Source organism: Nothobranchius furzeri, chromosome 6, assembly GCF_043380555.1.
Source record: "Nothobranchius furzeri strain GRZ-AD chromosome 6, NfurGRZ-RIMD1, whole genome shotgun sequence".
NCBI classification, from domain to species: domain Eukaryota; kingdom Metazoa; phylum Chordata; class Actinopteri; order Cyprinodontiformes; family Nothobranchiidae; genus Nothobranchius; species Nothobranchius furzeri.
This window is the reverse complement of record NC_091746.1, coordinates 36,659,466-36,674,101: the sequence shown is the minus strand read 5'-3', so window position 1 is coordinate 36,674,101 and position 14,636 is coordinate 36,659,466. Positions and strand designations below refer to the sequence as shown.

At 40.1% G+C, this 14,636-nt stretch overlaps 1 protein-coding gene across 2 annotated transcripts in view; it reads right to left on the bottom strand.

Annotated features, from left to right (window-relative positions):
• The window catches only part of ythdc2 (YTH domain containing 2), a 44,517-nt gene extending 30,230 nt beyond the window's left edge, over positions 1 to 14,287 (bottom strand). Inside the window, exons 1-8 of one of the 2 annotated variants that reach the window (XM_015974160.3) lie at positions 14,177 to 14,287; positions 9,701 to 9,866; positions 9,244 to 9,334; positions 4,469 to 4,665; positions 3,630 to 3,832; positions 2,946 to 3,112; positions 2,705 to 2,807; positions 2,450 to 2,606 (exon numbers count right to left, since the gene is read on the bottom strand). In XM_015974160.3, coding sequence (XP_015829646.3) covers positions 2,450 to 2,606; positions 2,705 to 2,807; positions 2,946 to 3,112; positions 3,630 to 3,832; positions 4,469 to 4,665; positions 9,244 to 9,334; positions 9,701 to 9,860 — 1,078 coding nt within the window. In that variant the 5' untranslated portion in view covers positions 9,861 to 9,866; positions 14,177 to 14,287. Of the gene's footprint in view, positions 1 to 2,449; positions 2,607 to 2,704; positions 2,808 to 2,945; positions 3,113 to 3,629; positions 3,833 to 4,468; positions 4,666 to 9,243; positions 9,335 to 9,700; positions 9,867 to 13,094; positions 13,232 to 14,176 lie in introns of those variants that run through there. The other variant, XM_015974168.3, reaches the window with a different exon arrangement.
• Positions 14,288 to 14,636: the final 349 nt, after the last annotated feature.

The following is a 14,636-nucleotide window of genomic DNA, read 5'->3' as shown; positions in this document are numbered from 1 at the left end:
GGGCCGAGAAGACTGACCACATCGTCCAGGAGATTCTGATCACCAAAGAGTAAAATCTCCATCTTTGAGTCATTTAGCTTTAAGAAGTTGAGGGACATCCATTGCTTAATCTCGCTCAGGCAACCTACTAAAGAAACTATTTTGTCTGGGAAAAGAGGCTAGTAAATTTGAAGGTCATCAGCAAAATAGTAGAATGTGATATTGTACTTTTCAAAAACGGAACATAGTTGTAACAAGTAAAATGTAAAAAGCATGGGTCCTAGGATGGAACCTTGGAGAACACCACTGGTCAGGGGTGCTGAAATAGAGTTGAAGGGGCTCAAATTCACTGAAAATGACTTGTCCTGTAGGTAAGAACGAAACCACTGAAGGACACAGTACCTTTGAGACCAACACACAACTCCAGACGAGACAGCAAAATGCCGTGGTCAATGGTATCAAAGGCAGCTGACAGATGTAGTAATAATAAGGTGGCTGAATTTCCAGAATCGCTAATTAAAATGTCTCTGAGGACATCTTAAAAACACGTAAAAGAACACTCTCTGTGCTATGGCATGTTTTAAAACCAGAGTGGAATTTTTCTGAAATGTCGTTTAGAGTCAAATAATCCTGTAGCTGAGAATGAACTACTTTCTCAAGGACTTTGGAAAGAAAACTGAGTTTAGAAATTTGCCAAAAATTTGAAAGACAGGTGGGATCTAGATTGTGTTTTTTTTATGAGTGGATGGATAACAGCCAGTTTAAAACACTGTGGAACAACAGAGGGAAGAAAGCGAACAGTTGATTGGCTTTTGGATGACGGAAGCAACACTATTGAAGGCTTGTTTAAAAAGAGGCAGAAGACAATCCATTGCTGATAGTTCTTCCAAAGAGAGGAATTACATTACAGGTTCTGTTAAAGCAGTCTGCCAGGTCGTCAACACAATCAGATTTAGAGCCTATTAGTCGAGAGGTAGCAAAAGCGGCAGAAAAGTCCGACACAGCTGCATCTTTTAAAAGTCTTCTACACACTGGAGCGCACAGCTTCTCCACTGCGCAGTTCAACAGTGAAGATGAACAGGAAAATGATCTGTGATACCGAGATCTGTTATATCAGTAATACTTCTGTCCAGTCAGTGTGACAAAACTAAATCAAGTGTGAGGCCCTTTTTGTGAGTTGGGCCAGTAACCCACGGCAGCAGATTAAAAGATTTAAAAAGTCCTTGACCATGGGTCGTGCATTGCAGCAAGGATGAATGTTAAAATCACTGACAATTAAAAATAAAAAGGCAAAATATTCTAATGAAACTCTCAGAAATGGATTAACAACAACTCAGGAACTTTTAAATGCAACCTGATAAAAACAACAGCTGATCCACCAGAGCAGACAACATGTTGAACTTAATCAGTTTTACAGATATTGAGTTAAACAGAAACCCTCAAAATGCTACATGACTCAAAAGATCTTTGCATGAACTTTGGACTCGACCCCGTTTGTTTAATTACCTTGTTAATATCAAATTGTATTTCCAGGATTTGACCAAAATGACTGAGTCCATAATATATGAACTTCTTAGTTTAAAACTCAGGTGTGGAAGGCACCAGGTGATGAAATGTTTAACTGCACAGTGGAAGCAAAAGTGGTGCGGAACGGCAACGAAACGGCACCGCTTCAAATTAAATCCACTATAGTCTATGGAGTGCAACTAACCAGCCACGCCGCGGCAATTTTTAGACTCGTCCGAGAAGCAGCACGCCGCTCCACTAAAGATGGGATCTATTTTCTCTGAAAGCAGCTTCTGGGATGCGTCAATTATCGCAGTTAACACAAGAAATCACACACGGTTGCAGTGTAAAATCCCTAGTAATTTTCAAAATAAAAGTATTGCAGCGATGATATTTTATATAGATGAAGCTTGCGTGTGACCCAACAGCTTATTTACTCACAGCATCATTCCATAAGTGCAGCCATGTGTTTTCACAGCTTTAATCCTGGTGGTGGAGAGGAACAACACGTATGACATCAAACAGCAATATAAAATGTGATTTCCTTCTTTTTTGGCTTCATGGCGGATTGCATAAACAAACTGTAACCTTTGAAGTCTCGAGGGATGTTGTGATCTTGCGAGTCGAGCGAGGAGCACGGCAGAGAAGCCGCTTCGCTGCTGAGACTCTTGAGTGCTGTGATTACTGCGAGTAAACCTTTCTGCTGGTGTTCATCACCGCTTTTGCTTCCAGTGTGCAGTAGGCATAAGTGTGGCTGTCCTGATGCCCTCAGAGACAGAGACCTTTCTTAGATGTCTTTAGTTTGTTTACACTGTCTAATAATCCTGGGACAGGTGCCAAGATCCCACCTTATCATTCTGCAATTTTGATTTAGTCAAAGATTAAGGGTGAAGAAAATAAAATGTAGAGGGTAGAGCATAACAGCTAGTTGTAGCTCAGATAACACAAACCAAGATTAACTCACGCTGGATTACAGGGCAGAAGCCAAAGTACTGAAGAAACAGGTCTGTATCCAACGCTGCACTGGAGAGGATTAATTTAAGCGTGGGAATCTTCTGCAGCACATCTCGCAACTTAGTGAGCAGGAAGTCAGTCAGGCCATCACGCTCGTGCACCTCATCCTGTTGAGAAAATTACTCTGGCATGTCGGTGCTTAGATGCTTCACAACTAAAATCCAGCTAAAATAGATCTGATTCTCAGAGTTTACAAGTCGCCTACCACAATGACATGAGTGACCGTCGTAAGGCTGGTGTCTCCTGCCATCAGCGTTCTGAGGAGGACTCCACTTGTGCAAAAGGTCAACTGAGTCTTTGGAGAAACCCTGAGATTTCAAAGATCAGGATTTAAATTTTTTTCCATTTCAGAAACAAAAAACGTGCTCCTAATGCTCACAGATGACTCTTGAGACACATTTTATGTCACCTTTTTTGTCTGAGAACCAGTTCTGATTTAGCCGTACCTGCTCTCCAGTCTGATGTGATAACCAACAGTCTGACCCACGCTCTCCCCTCTCTCGGCTGCCACTCGCTCAGCTACGGCAATAGCAGCAAGGCGTCTGGGCTGAGTGCAGAAAATCCTGCAGGGCTGTCCTTTCCTGCTGCTATCATCAAGCAAATACTGTGAAATCTGGAAAACACACATATGGAGAATAGGTTTTACTTGATGTTTCTGTTATCTAAGTCCCTGCCAATCCTACTGCTAAACGTTCTCCCCTTCAAATTTTTAAAGACATAAAGCTTGAAGTCAATTACTTAACATTACTATTTTCTGTGTTGTGATCTCTCCAAACAACCTCAAATACATCCTTTCATCTCATTGATGTTGTAGTTTGTGCCATCATTGAAGATTTTCAATAGATAACTCAGATGTGATCATGCTACGCTATTAGATGTACTGTAAAAGGGTCACTAAAGTAAAGAATGGTTATTCACTGGGGATCAGCATTAATCCTAATTCTAGTTTGGGTCACTGTGCATAAAGTCTGTAAAGCACCAAACTAATTACATTATGTATCAATCAAATGATGACAACACTTCAAAAAGCTTCTAAAACAAAACACCTCAACATTTTAAGACATGCAAGACATCTGAGGAAAGAGTGGACACAAACAAGAAATGTGCTGTCTTTAGCGCGTCTGACCCACCTGAGTAGTTTTACCAGAGCCGGTCTCTCCCACAATAAGTACCACTCTGTTTTCTCTGATCAGCTGGACAATCCTCTCCTGCTGCTCGTACACGGGCAGTGAGCACCGAAAGCTGTCTAGGTCTGATGGAGTCCTCTTCTGAGGGACCATAGGAATGCCGTTGTTCAGGCGCCCACTCGCCCTGTTCCTGTCAAAACCGTTTTCTAATAGGAAAAGGACACAATCAGGTAGGACGCAGTCCGTCACTCAGGAGTCGTTTGTGTTTGATCTGCAGTGTTGGAGCGATTCCAGGCTAGAGAATCTGAGAAAGGGAATCAAGCTAACAGCTAATAAGAGCAAGGCTCATTTAAGAGTGAATTTAGGAGTCTTCAAAATCCAAAAACATCAAACTTTTCATGCTAGTTCAGCCGAGAGCTTGAAGGATCAGTTTAGCATTTAACGGTTGGTATGGTGATGTAGAGATTAGAGCTGCAAGTTTCAACCTCAGCTTGTTTAGCAGAATAAAGCAGTGAGCAGTCATCTCGGACAACAAAGACCATCAGATTTTGTGGTTCCTTCCTACATGTTTTGTGTGCAACCCGTGTTGTAAAACACACATTAGTAGTCAAACCCGAACTATCTGACGAAGTAATGTTGAGTAAAAATACACAACACTGATTTGTATAGCTAAAGGTGTGTGCTGTTGACAGTGAAGTTGGCCCTCTTCTTAACAGCTGTCAATGGTAATTTCAAAATGAAATTGCTCCGATCTCTGTCTGCTGCAGGTAAGACACTGACTTCATGAAAATATTCCACAGATCCCCACTTCTAAGGAGCTGAAGTTTCTCACAAACACACACCTGTTTCTGCAGCCAACGCCATGCCACTTCTGATGTTGGGCTGCATGTCTGCGCGCTCCCTCTTACTGCCGGGGAACCTCTGAAGCAGACTGCGGATGAAGTATGAGGAACTGGGCGAGAGTGTGAGGAATATGCTCCGCACAGACTTGGCCGAAACACCCTTTTTCCTTACAGTCAAGAAGCGACTTGCTCCCTTTCTGAAAAACAAAGTGAAAACATAAAGTTCCACTCCTCTCACCCCCCATTACACACCATTCACAACATGTAACAGAATAGATTTAGTATCTTAATCTACCATTATTTAGGTACATTTAGGATCCTGCAGTGCCCTGTGGGTTGATACTAATTGCAAAATCATTTTTGTTATCCGCCTGTTTCACTCATTTTGACACTTAAATGCCTCAAAATAATGCTTAAAACGTAAATGTGCCCATTGTAACTTCACAAAGTAATGGTGTGTGTTTAATATAATTAAAGTTACAGCCCATCTTATTCTAAGAAAATGTATTAGGCACTTTTTACCAGCATGACTACTCTTCCTCATACAGGTGCATGAACTGTAACCCTATTAGCACGTCAGCTATGTTAAAAGAATTAGAAAATATATATACATTTATTTTTATCCTTTCCAGTATACAAATTGAAGGGTATAAACATTTAGAAGCAAACTGAACTGGCCCTGGGGAGCCACGTGTCCAAGCATCCTTGGGTAAGATACTAAACACCTAAAGTTGCTCCTTGGGTGCCATACAAACAGCAGACCCCTGCTCCTCAGGGATGGGTCGAATGCAGAGAAATAATTTCCCCAAGGACAAATATACAGTATCATTTATATTTGCTTTATTTGTCATTATGAAATGTATAAGATGTCAGCTAGTTTTTCTTTATAACCTCCAACTCTTCTTCACCAGATGGCACTATAGAGCCATTCAGGCTCTATATCTTTTAAAATAATCAGTGGAATGATAAATGAACCTGAACTTGCATTAAGCACACACACACACACACACACCAGAGGGCACCAGGAACCTCACAGAATTGCCTGTTTGACTTAGGATTTAGAAAATAATAGTGATAATAATATACATTTGTGTAGTGTGTTTCTAAGTCAGGGACTCAATCCATAGCACTTTACGGTACAATCATTCACACACTGATGATGAAAAAGATGAGCTACAATATAGCTACAGCTGCCCTGGGGCACACTGACAGAGCAGGGCTGAAAAAGCAGACATGGGCCAGCCCATCTGTGTTCACTTTAATTTACCTCACATTTGAAATCAAAGTGTGCATGTGCAACAAAAGCTGTGAGGCAAAAACACCACAGCCCCAAGCTCATTAAATCCTATTAAATTACTGGAATAGTACACTTCAAGTTATGTTTACGTTCTGTGGGACAGTCATGTGCAGCCATGTTGGTTTTCCTTGTTAGCTAACAAGGGGAAAAAGTTGTTGTTTTTTAATCTGAAGGCTATATGAGCACTTTCTCATTCAATGTGTTTTCTTTATTTTCACGACCATTTACAAAAGGGCTAAAAAGTGCTAAACACCTCTGGGAACTCCTTCAAGACAGTTGTGTTTGGTTAAGTACATAACTCCACATGTGTTCATTCATAGTTTTGATGCCTTCAGTGAGAATCTACCAATGTAAATGGTCATGAAAATAAAGAAAACACATTGAATGAGACAGGTGTCAGGTGACAGGTGCAGCCATGAGGAGATTAGAAAATGATAGACAAGCATGTTAAAGGTAAAGGCTATAAGACCATCTCCAATAAGCAGCTAGATGTTCCTGTGACTACAGTAGCACATATTCAGAAATGTCAGATCCATGAGACTGTCGCTAACCTCCCTGAACGTGGTCACAGGAGGAACATTGATGACAAATCAAAGAGACGGATAAGCTGAATGGTAACAAAAGAGCCCAGAAAAACTTCTAGAGATCCAAGGTGAACCTCAAGCTCAAGGAACATCTGTAGCCACGTTTGCATGAGCACAATTAATCGGATTGAATGCCCGATCAGAATGAAATTTCAATCCGATTGAGAGAGGTGGTTTTGTCCGATTATCATTCTGATTGACGTGCATGTACACAGCCATTAGGATTGCTGGAGTAAAATAATGTCCACTGCACATGTGTGCAACAGCTAGCGAGCCTCCTTGCAGTGATTTGGACTGCCTGACTTTAAAAATGACACCTAATTAACAAGCGCCGACTTTTAAATATGATGGCAAGTTGTCCTCGTTTCTGTAATACCTAATCCAGAACTTGCATTTTGTGGAAGTAAAATAAAAATTGGATTATTGCACAAATCATTCGACAAACGTGTTCAAGTCTGTACTGGAAACACGCAGATTCATTTGGGGTTTGCAGCACGGATCCCCGTTTCTGTGACCGCAGCATCTGTTTCTGCAGCAGGTGGATGGAAACGTGCTCATAAAGAAGACAGGGTAACGCCGGTTACACAGACCTGGTTTGAGTTTAAGGAGGCTGATGTTGAGTAGAAAAACATCCTCAGTTAAATGTTGTGGAAGACTAAACGCACGTTAACGCAGATGAGATGAGCTGCGGTTCGTTTAACACATGATGAACACAGGCTTCCAAACTTTCTGAACATCTCTTCAACATTTAGTTTGAACCATTTTCTCAAGTTTCAGCTGATTGTCACATTTTATTAATAATAAGCCACAACAGAGCTCAGTATTAAAACATGAGTCTGAACCCCCCACCCCCGCCCAGCCGTCACGTCAGACCCGCGGACCAGCTGATCAAGAGGCAGAGACAAGGATAACCCTCCCTTATTTTAATATTGTCAACAATATAACACAGCAAAGCATAGGCCTGCAGTTATTTACTGAAGAAAACGTAACTTTTATGAGCAAAATAAAATAATTAAATTGATTAAATGAATCAGAAAAGCAGGAAGAATAATTTTTTCTGTTTTTACATTTTTCATTTCGTTTCATGACATTTGTTTACAAATTTTTTTCTGGGAAAGAAAACTGTGCAACCTGTTCAACCTATTTAATCTGATTGAATACTTGGTGCATATAAACTCACGGCATGATCGTATCATTTCAGTTAGTGTGCATGTAAACAGAGATTTGGGATTTCCGTTTAACCAAGATTTGAATCAGACTGGGTAAATTTGGCGCATGTAAACGTGGATAGTGTCAGATCGCACCATCCGTTATTGTTTGAGCCAAAGTGGACTACATGGGGAATGACCGAGGAGGACACCGTTTAAAACAAATCATACAAAAAGCCAGACTGAATTATGCCAAACTAAGATGTTGACAAGCCACAAAGCTTCTGGGAGAAGGTCCCATGAACAGATGAGACAACAATGGAACGGTTATCCAAAGCACATCAGTTCTATGTTCACAGACAGAAAAATTATGCATATCAAGAAAACAACACTGTTCCTATTGTAAAACATGGAGGAGGCTCTGTTATGTTTGGGGCTGCTTTGCTGCATCTGGCACAGTTTCTTGAATCTGAGCAGGGTACAATGAAACCTCAAAACCATCAATGGATTCTAGAGTGAAATGTGCTGGCCAGTGACAGAAAGCTTGGTCCCGGTCACAGCTGGGTCTTGCAACAGGACAACAACACGAAATCCACAGCTAAAAACAGTCAAGATGGCTAAGAGGAAAACATTGGACTATTCTAAAGTGGCCTTCTATGAGCCCTGACCTCAGTCCTATTGAGCATCTTTGGAAGGAGCTGAAACATGCTGTTTGGAAAAGGCGCCCTTCAAAGCTGAGACAACTGTGAGACACGTAAGGTAAAGTTATATTTTATACGTATAAGTTTCAAATAGATTTATAACAAGGCTTTTACTTTTTAAATTGTGTATATATTGGTTAAATTAAATATGTAAGCGAGCTACTACCTGCTAGCCACTGAAGCTGCAACTACTAAGCAACTAACCAACCACTGAAAACCGCTTTGGATCTAAAAAATATTTTAGACATCAGCCTGATAGCTACAATTAATTGGCTTACATTTAAACTGGAAATTTGCACCCGAAGTAGCTGCTGGTTCCTGATTCGTCATCCTTTTTAAAATACTGTGCTGTTTTCTGGGAAATTTTTGACCAAGGCCAGGCTACAAGACACCTCCTGTCCTTGGTCAGCTAGCTAAATGGCTAACAAACGGAGAACAGACGCCTCGGTAGAACATGAACATTGGAACACATCTTGGCGGTTCCTTATGATGCATCTCCTAGGCAACTGGGGCGGAACCAAGGCATCGAGGCGAGGTTCCTTGGTATTGTGAAACACCCAATGCCTGACTTTCATTGGTAACATTTCATAGAATTTGTATTTATTATTACTTTTGTCAGATTCCAGATACAAGTGAATTTTCCCACTGTGGGATCAATGAAGTCTATTCTATTCAAGTTATTTCTGTGACCATTGTGGATTTTTCTTTCATTGGCCCAAGGGTATCAACAATTTTGTCCATGTCTGTATATATGTATAGCTGTTGAGCTGTTGTCCCCTACTTAACTTGAAGAGACGCTACTGACAACCGACCAGACTAACAAATGGAATTAGGCACAAACAGAACTTTTGACCTAATGTGTAGAGCTGATATTCAAATGTTTCTCAAACTACATTATGAACTCAGGAAAAATCATGCTGTTACAATTTAAAATGATAAAAAGGTGAACTCAAGAGACCTGCTGAGGTTCAAGTGTACCATTGAACCAACAACTTTATGTGTGATTATGAGGTGGAGTCTAAAGGTTCCATGTAGATAAACCTACCCTTTGCTTTTAGAAATGTACCCAAAAGATTGAGCCAGTCGATGGACAAACGCCCTCTCTGTACTGGTAAATGAGGATGGAAACTCCAACTCTGTTCAGAGATAGCAAAAGATAAATATCAGTGTACTCCACACAGGCTGTTCATGAGAAAAACAACATGACTAACTATGCTGTAGAGTAGTAAGATTCTGTTAATAGTGACATCATACCATGTACTCTGGCTCCATAAAGGCCCCTACATCATTTTTAATGGCAAATTTCACACTTTTAGAAAGTTTCGCTTCTTACTTGCTAGGCTGAGACTGTTGGCGACTAGTTCAAATCAAATCAAAGATACTTTATTAATCCCAGAGGGAAATTAGTTGGAGACATATTTACAAGAAAAAATGCACATATAAATTTAGAATCAGACTAAATAAAATTGGTACATACAACAATTAGGGTTAACAGATGTTACCTTTCTGGTCACTGTAGCAAAACCTCTCCAAAGAGAGGTTCACTGCGATCTTGACTCCTTCATCAATGTGAATTTCTTTGGATTCACTGGAATTGGAGCCATGATGTGATGACTTCTTATTCTTGGATGGTTTCATTGTGGCCCTAGGAGCATTAAACATGTTGTGCTGCAACACAAGACAACATCTTACTAAAGAGTATCAAGCATGAGAAACAAAAGTATTTATCAACCTTGGTTTTCCAAAAATAAATGACAGATCTCTGAGATTCTATGTCTCATCATAACTGGGATCAGGAAGTTAAGAAATGATGGCAAAGGCAGCACTACAACACAACCCATAGCACTTGTTTCCAAGCACAACACCTTGGACTCAGTGGGTAACTGACATTGTACCGAAATGGGGATGTATAGGAAGATAAACTACATTACTACAACAAATACTCTGATTGGTATGGGGAACAAAATATAAGTTCCAATCCAAGTGTTTATGTTTTATTGAATTATTAAAACAAATTACACAGTACAGACAAAAACAGGCTCTTATCAGGCTATTTCTTTCTCTTTGTAAGCTGTGAACAGAAAACAGCCAACTTACCCCATAGGTTCTCTTACTGGCTCAGACAGAAACATGGCAGCTAGGGTTTTTAAACGGGATCTTTTTGTACCTTGCCACAAAATTGTGGGACTAGTGCAAACTAAAGATTTTTTATGAAACTCACCATGTTATAGTTACACTAACATGTAAATGTGGGTTTTGTTATTGCAATGCTCTTTGAACATTGTACTTCTATCTTTATTGTGCTTATCAGTTTGAACTAAGTAACCTACTAATTAAAGAAGTTAAACATCTTAAGTCAAAAAAATATTTACTGCTAGAATGAATTCATCACATGATAGATTTGGGGAAAAAAACACTTTCTTGAATTATCTCAATTGCAAAAGCATCACATGAGAATCAGCTCATCTTTACTGTATAAAAATAACAAATCTGTTCTACTTTCAGTGACTGACATTAAGTTCGTTTGAAGAAGACCTGTTGAGGTTGGCTAGCAAGTGTTGTTTTAACTAATCACTGAAAATGTCTTTAGATGAGACAGAAAAAGACACTCTGAGACTTTTAAAACAAATTTCTAAAAGATGTAAATTAGGTAAATCTTACAACTGACCCAAACTTTACCAGAAGGAACACGTCGCTATAACGATGCAGGATCTAATGGTACAGAAGGAGGTTAGCTGCTAAATTTTGTATTAGATAGAGGTGTTTTGTTTTTTGTCTGTAGTGTGTAGAGGACCCAGCAGCCTTGCTAGCCAAACAACGAAAATCATAAAACCTAAACTGTGATTGTGTAAAAATACACAAACAGAACCAACATGCTTAATTGGACAGCTGATGTTCCGTTTTCTATAGCAACTTTCTACTTTAGGCGGAATTTATTACCATTATGTCAAACACTACCCAGCACAAAAAAATAAACAAAAAACAGCCACCACCCAAAAGAATGGTCTCACACTGAGAGCGTGACGATCTAATATTTCGTTGGACCGCATTTAGCGTTGATTATAGCACACATTCACTGCGACATTGTTTCGATAAGCTTCTGCAATGTCAGATTTATCTCCATCCAGTGTTGCACTAATGTGTCATCTTGCACTGATGATGGTAGTGTCTGACTGCTGCACAAAGCCTTCTCCACCACATCCCAAAGACTCTGAATGGGGTTGAGGTCTGGACTCTGTGGTGGCTAGGGTTGGGCATCATTTGATTTTGAACAATTCCAATTCTGGTTGCAATTCCTCGTTTTCCTATCGATTCCCGATTCCGATTCTTTCAAGACAAGACATGTTTTACATTAGCCAGCTAACCACAGCTTGATGAAACAATCATAACTTCAACATGAATTTTAATTCTATGAACAATAACATCACCTTCATTTAGACAAAAACATGTTTTGGAGAGAAAAAAGAAAAAGACTTGCAGCACAACCAAAGTCTGGAAGAAGCCTCTGGGATGAGAGGCTAAATGTCTCCAACATATCCAGAAACATCCAGCTGTTTAAAGCTAAAGCTCTCAGGATGATCATGTCCAGGATGACTGAGAACTACACCTCCATGCTGCAGCAGCTTTCAGTCAGAACAGAAAGTGATACTTAAATGTAGCTGCTGTCAGTAACAATCTAACAGATTTTAAACATTAAAACTCTCAACAGAAATAGTTCAAAAAGGAAATTTAAAATTTCACAACTTTGTGTGTGATTTATTATTATTATTATTATTATTTATTGTGGCAGAACCTGGTGTCGTCCACCACAGAGAAAGCTGCTCTAGCATGATGACTTTAATTATTCTACAGGTTATTGTTCAGCCTTCTGACGCTCACGCACACGAGTGTTGGTGAGTGGCTGCGTCTGACTGCTGACGCTCCGTGTGTGTTTTGATTTCTGCAGTGAGACAAACTCACCCCACACCACCCAGAGTTTGTTCTTTAAAGCTTCTATTAAATCCACCATGTTGATGTATTTCAACAAGTTTCCTCTGCAGGAGTTAAAGTTTACATCACGGAGTAAAAGTTCGGCAGACGTGTTTTTTTTTTATATTTAGCCGCTATGCGCGGGGTGGGGGGAAGGGGGACTTGGTGCTGCACACAGACAGCTGGTGTGATCAGCTCTGAAAAGCGTTGATCAGAATTTGCAGATCACGTTTATTTTTCACGGAGATCGGCCGCGGATTCCTCTTCCAGTCGGCATACTGGAAATCGAAAATAGGAATTGAAATAAAAAACTTTTAACGATTCCGGGAAAAACTAACAGTTGGTCCCAGTTCCAATCGATGCTCGACTCTAGTGGTGGCCAATCCATGTGTGAAAATGATGTCTCATGCTCCCTGAACCACTCTTTCACTAGCTGAGCCAGATGAATCCTGGCATTGTCATCTTCGAATATGTCCGTGCCATCAGGGAAGATGGAATAACCTGGTCATTCAGTATATTCAGGTAGTCAGCTGACCTGATTCTTGGAGCACAACTTGTTGCTGAAACTAGACCTGACCAACTGCAGCAACCCCAGATCATAGCACCGCCCCCACAGGCATGTACAGTAGGCACATGAGTAGGCACTAGGCATCACTTCATCTGCCTCTCTTCTTACCCTGATGCACCCATCACTCTGGAACAGGGTCCTTCTGGACTCATCAGACCAGTTTTTAATAATACATTGGACAGTTCTGAACCCAGATTTAGTTGTTTTTGTAATCTCGTTAGATGTTTTCAAACAAACATCTTTCCACGTGGTTGTTTAAGAGATGAGAAGCTACTCATTGCACCAGTTGATGTTAAATAATTTGTTGCCAGCTGAAAGATAATCGCCCACGCAATAATTATCCAATAGGAGGCTCCTACCGGTTTGCGTAGTTAAATCCAGGTTGTGACACCGCGGTGAAGTTAGCTTAAATTTGGAAGTTGAATATTCAACAGACACTGGTCCCCACTCTTTAAGCCGTGCGTTCAGGTGTTGTGCCATAAATCGACTCGCTGCCAAAAAATGATTAGCCACTAAAGAAAGGAAGGGGAAAAAATCAAATCGCTGGAGAATTGTTTATTTACATTTATACAACGTTTACATTCAATACAGGGCGCCATTTTACATTGTTTATTTATTTTTTTAGTATCAAGGCCGTAACATAAAGAAAGCCAGTTCTTACCACAAACCATCTTTCAATCGCAAATATTGCAAAAAGGATTAATATATCCTCATTGTGAACGTTTAAGACAAATAGCAACACTTAAAACAACTTCCGAACTGGACAAAACTAAGCTAATCATTTTTTGGCAGTGAGTCGATTTATGGCACAACACCGGCACAGACGGCGGTTAGCAGAGTTCCGAGGACTCGCCAAGGGTAACGGTGGGTCGCTTAGGGACTATCAACAAATTTGTAGTCCTTTGTAAACGAGTACAAAAAAAAATCAAAAGCTTCCAGAATAATTGCCTAAATGGCCCAAAATTCATCTGACAGAACAATTTTAACACATTTCACACTATCTGATCTTTTTTATTAGGATTTTTTTCATAAATTAAGGGATTTGATTAAGGGATACCGTTGACCGTGAGACCCAATGTCTGGAATATCCAAACTCCAACTGCAAGCCAACTTCACCGCGGTGGTGGTGACTTGTTTTTGGCCGGACAGTGTATTTGTATGTACAGTCAATATTTCTCACTAGCTCCAACAAAACCATGGATGTGTTATATAATATGTACTTCAGGGTTTTATTTTTGTTGAAATTGTTTTTTGGGGGCATTTAGAAGAAAACGTTGCTAGAAACCATAAAATAATCATAAAACCGGGACAGCAAGATAACTGCGCCTCGATGTTAAAGTTGTAACCTAAGCTAGCACGTGCGACTTTTACGTGTAGCGGACGAGTTGTGTTCATTAGTAAAGAACTCCGTAAACTAACTAATCTCGACTTCAATCCTCACCTCTGGATGGAACGTAGTTAACTTTTAACTACAGCCCCCGGTTTGTCGCCGTCAGTGTGTGTGAAGCTGGTGTGAAGCATCCGAAACCGAGAGAGATGACGCTACATCCGCTGACCGGCCGCTTCAACTCTTTCAAAATAAAAGTCAAGTCAAGACTCAGTCCAATTCACAGAGGTGAAAAAAAAACATTGTACAGATAAGATCAAATGAAATGAGCACAATCTGACACGCTAAAGCGCAAGAGACAAAATAATCACGAAAACAGAAACAGGAGACAATAATAACAATGGTGTGAACAAAGTATAAAATATAAATTTCCTAATCTAAAAAATATGCAGGAAGTAAACAAGTCCTTTTTTAAAAACAAATCTATATTTGCAATCACAACTATACAAAAGTTACAAATAGTATCAAAAGAACATGAACTTTGCAACACACATTCCAGTCCTGGTCCAATGAT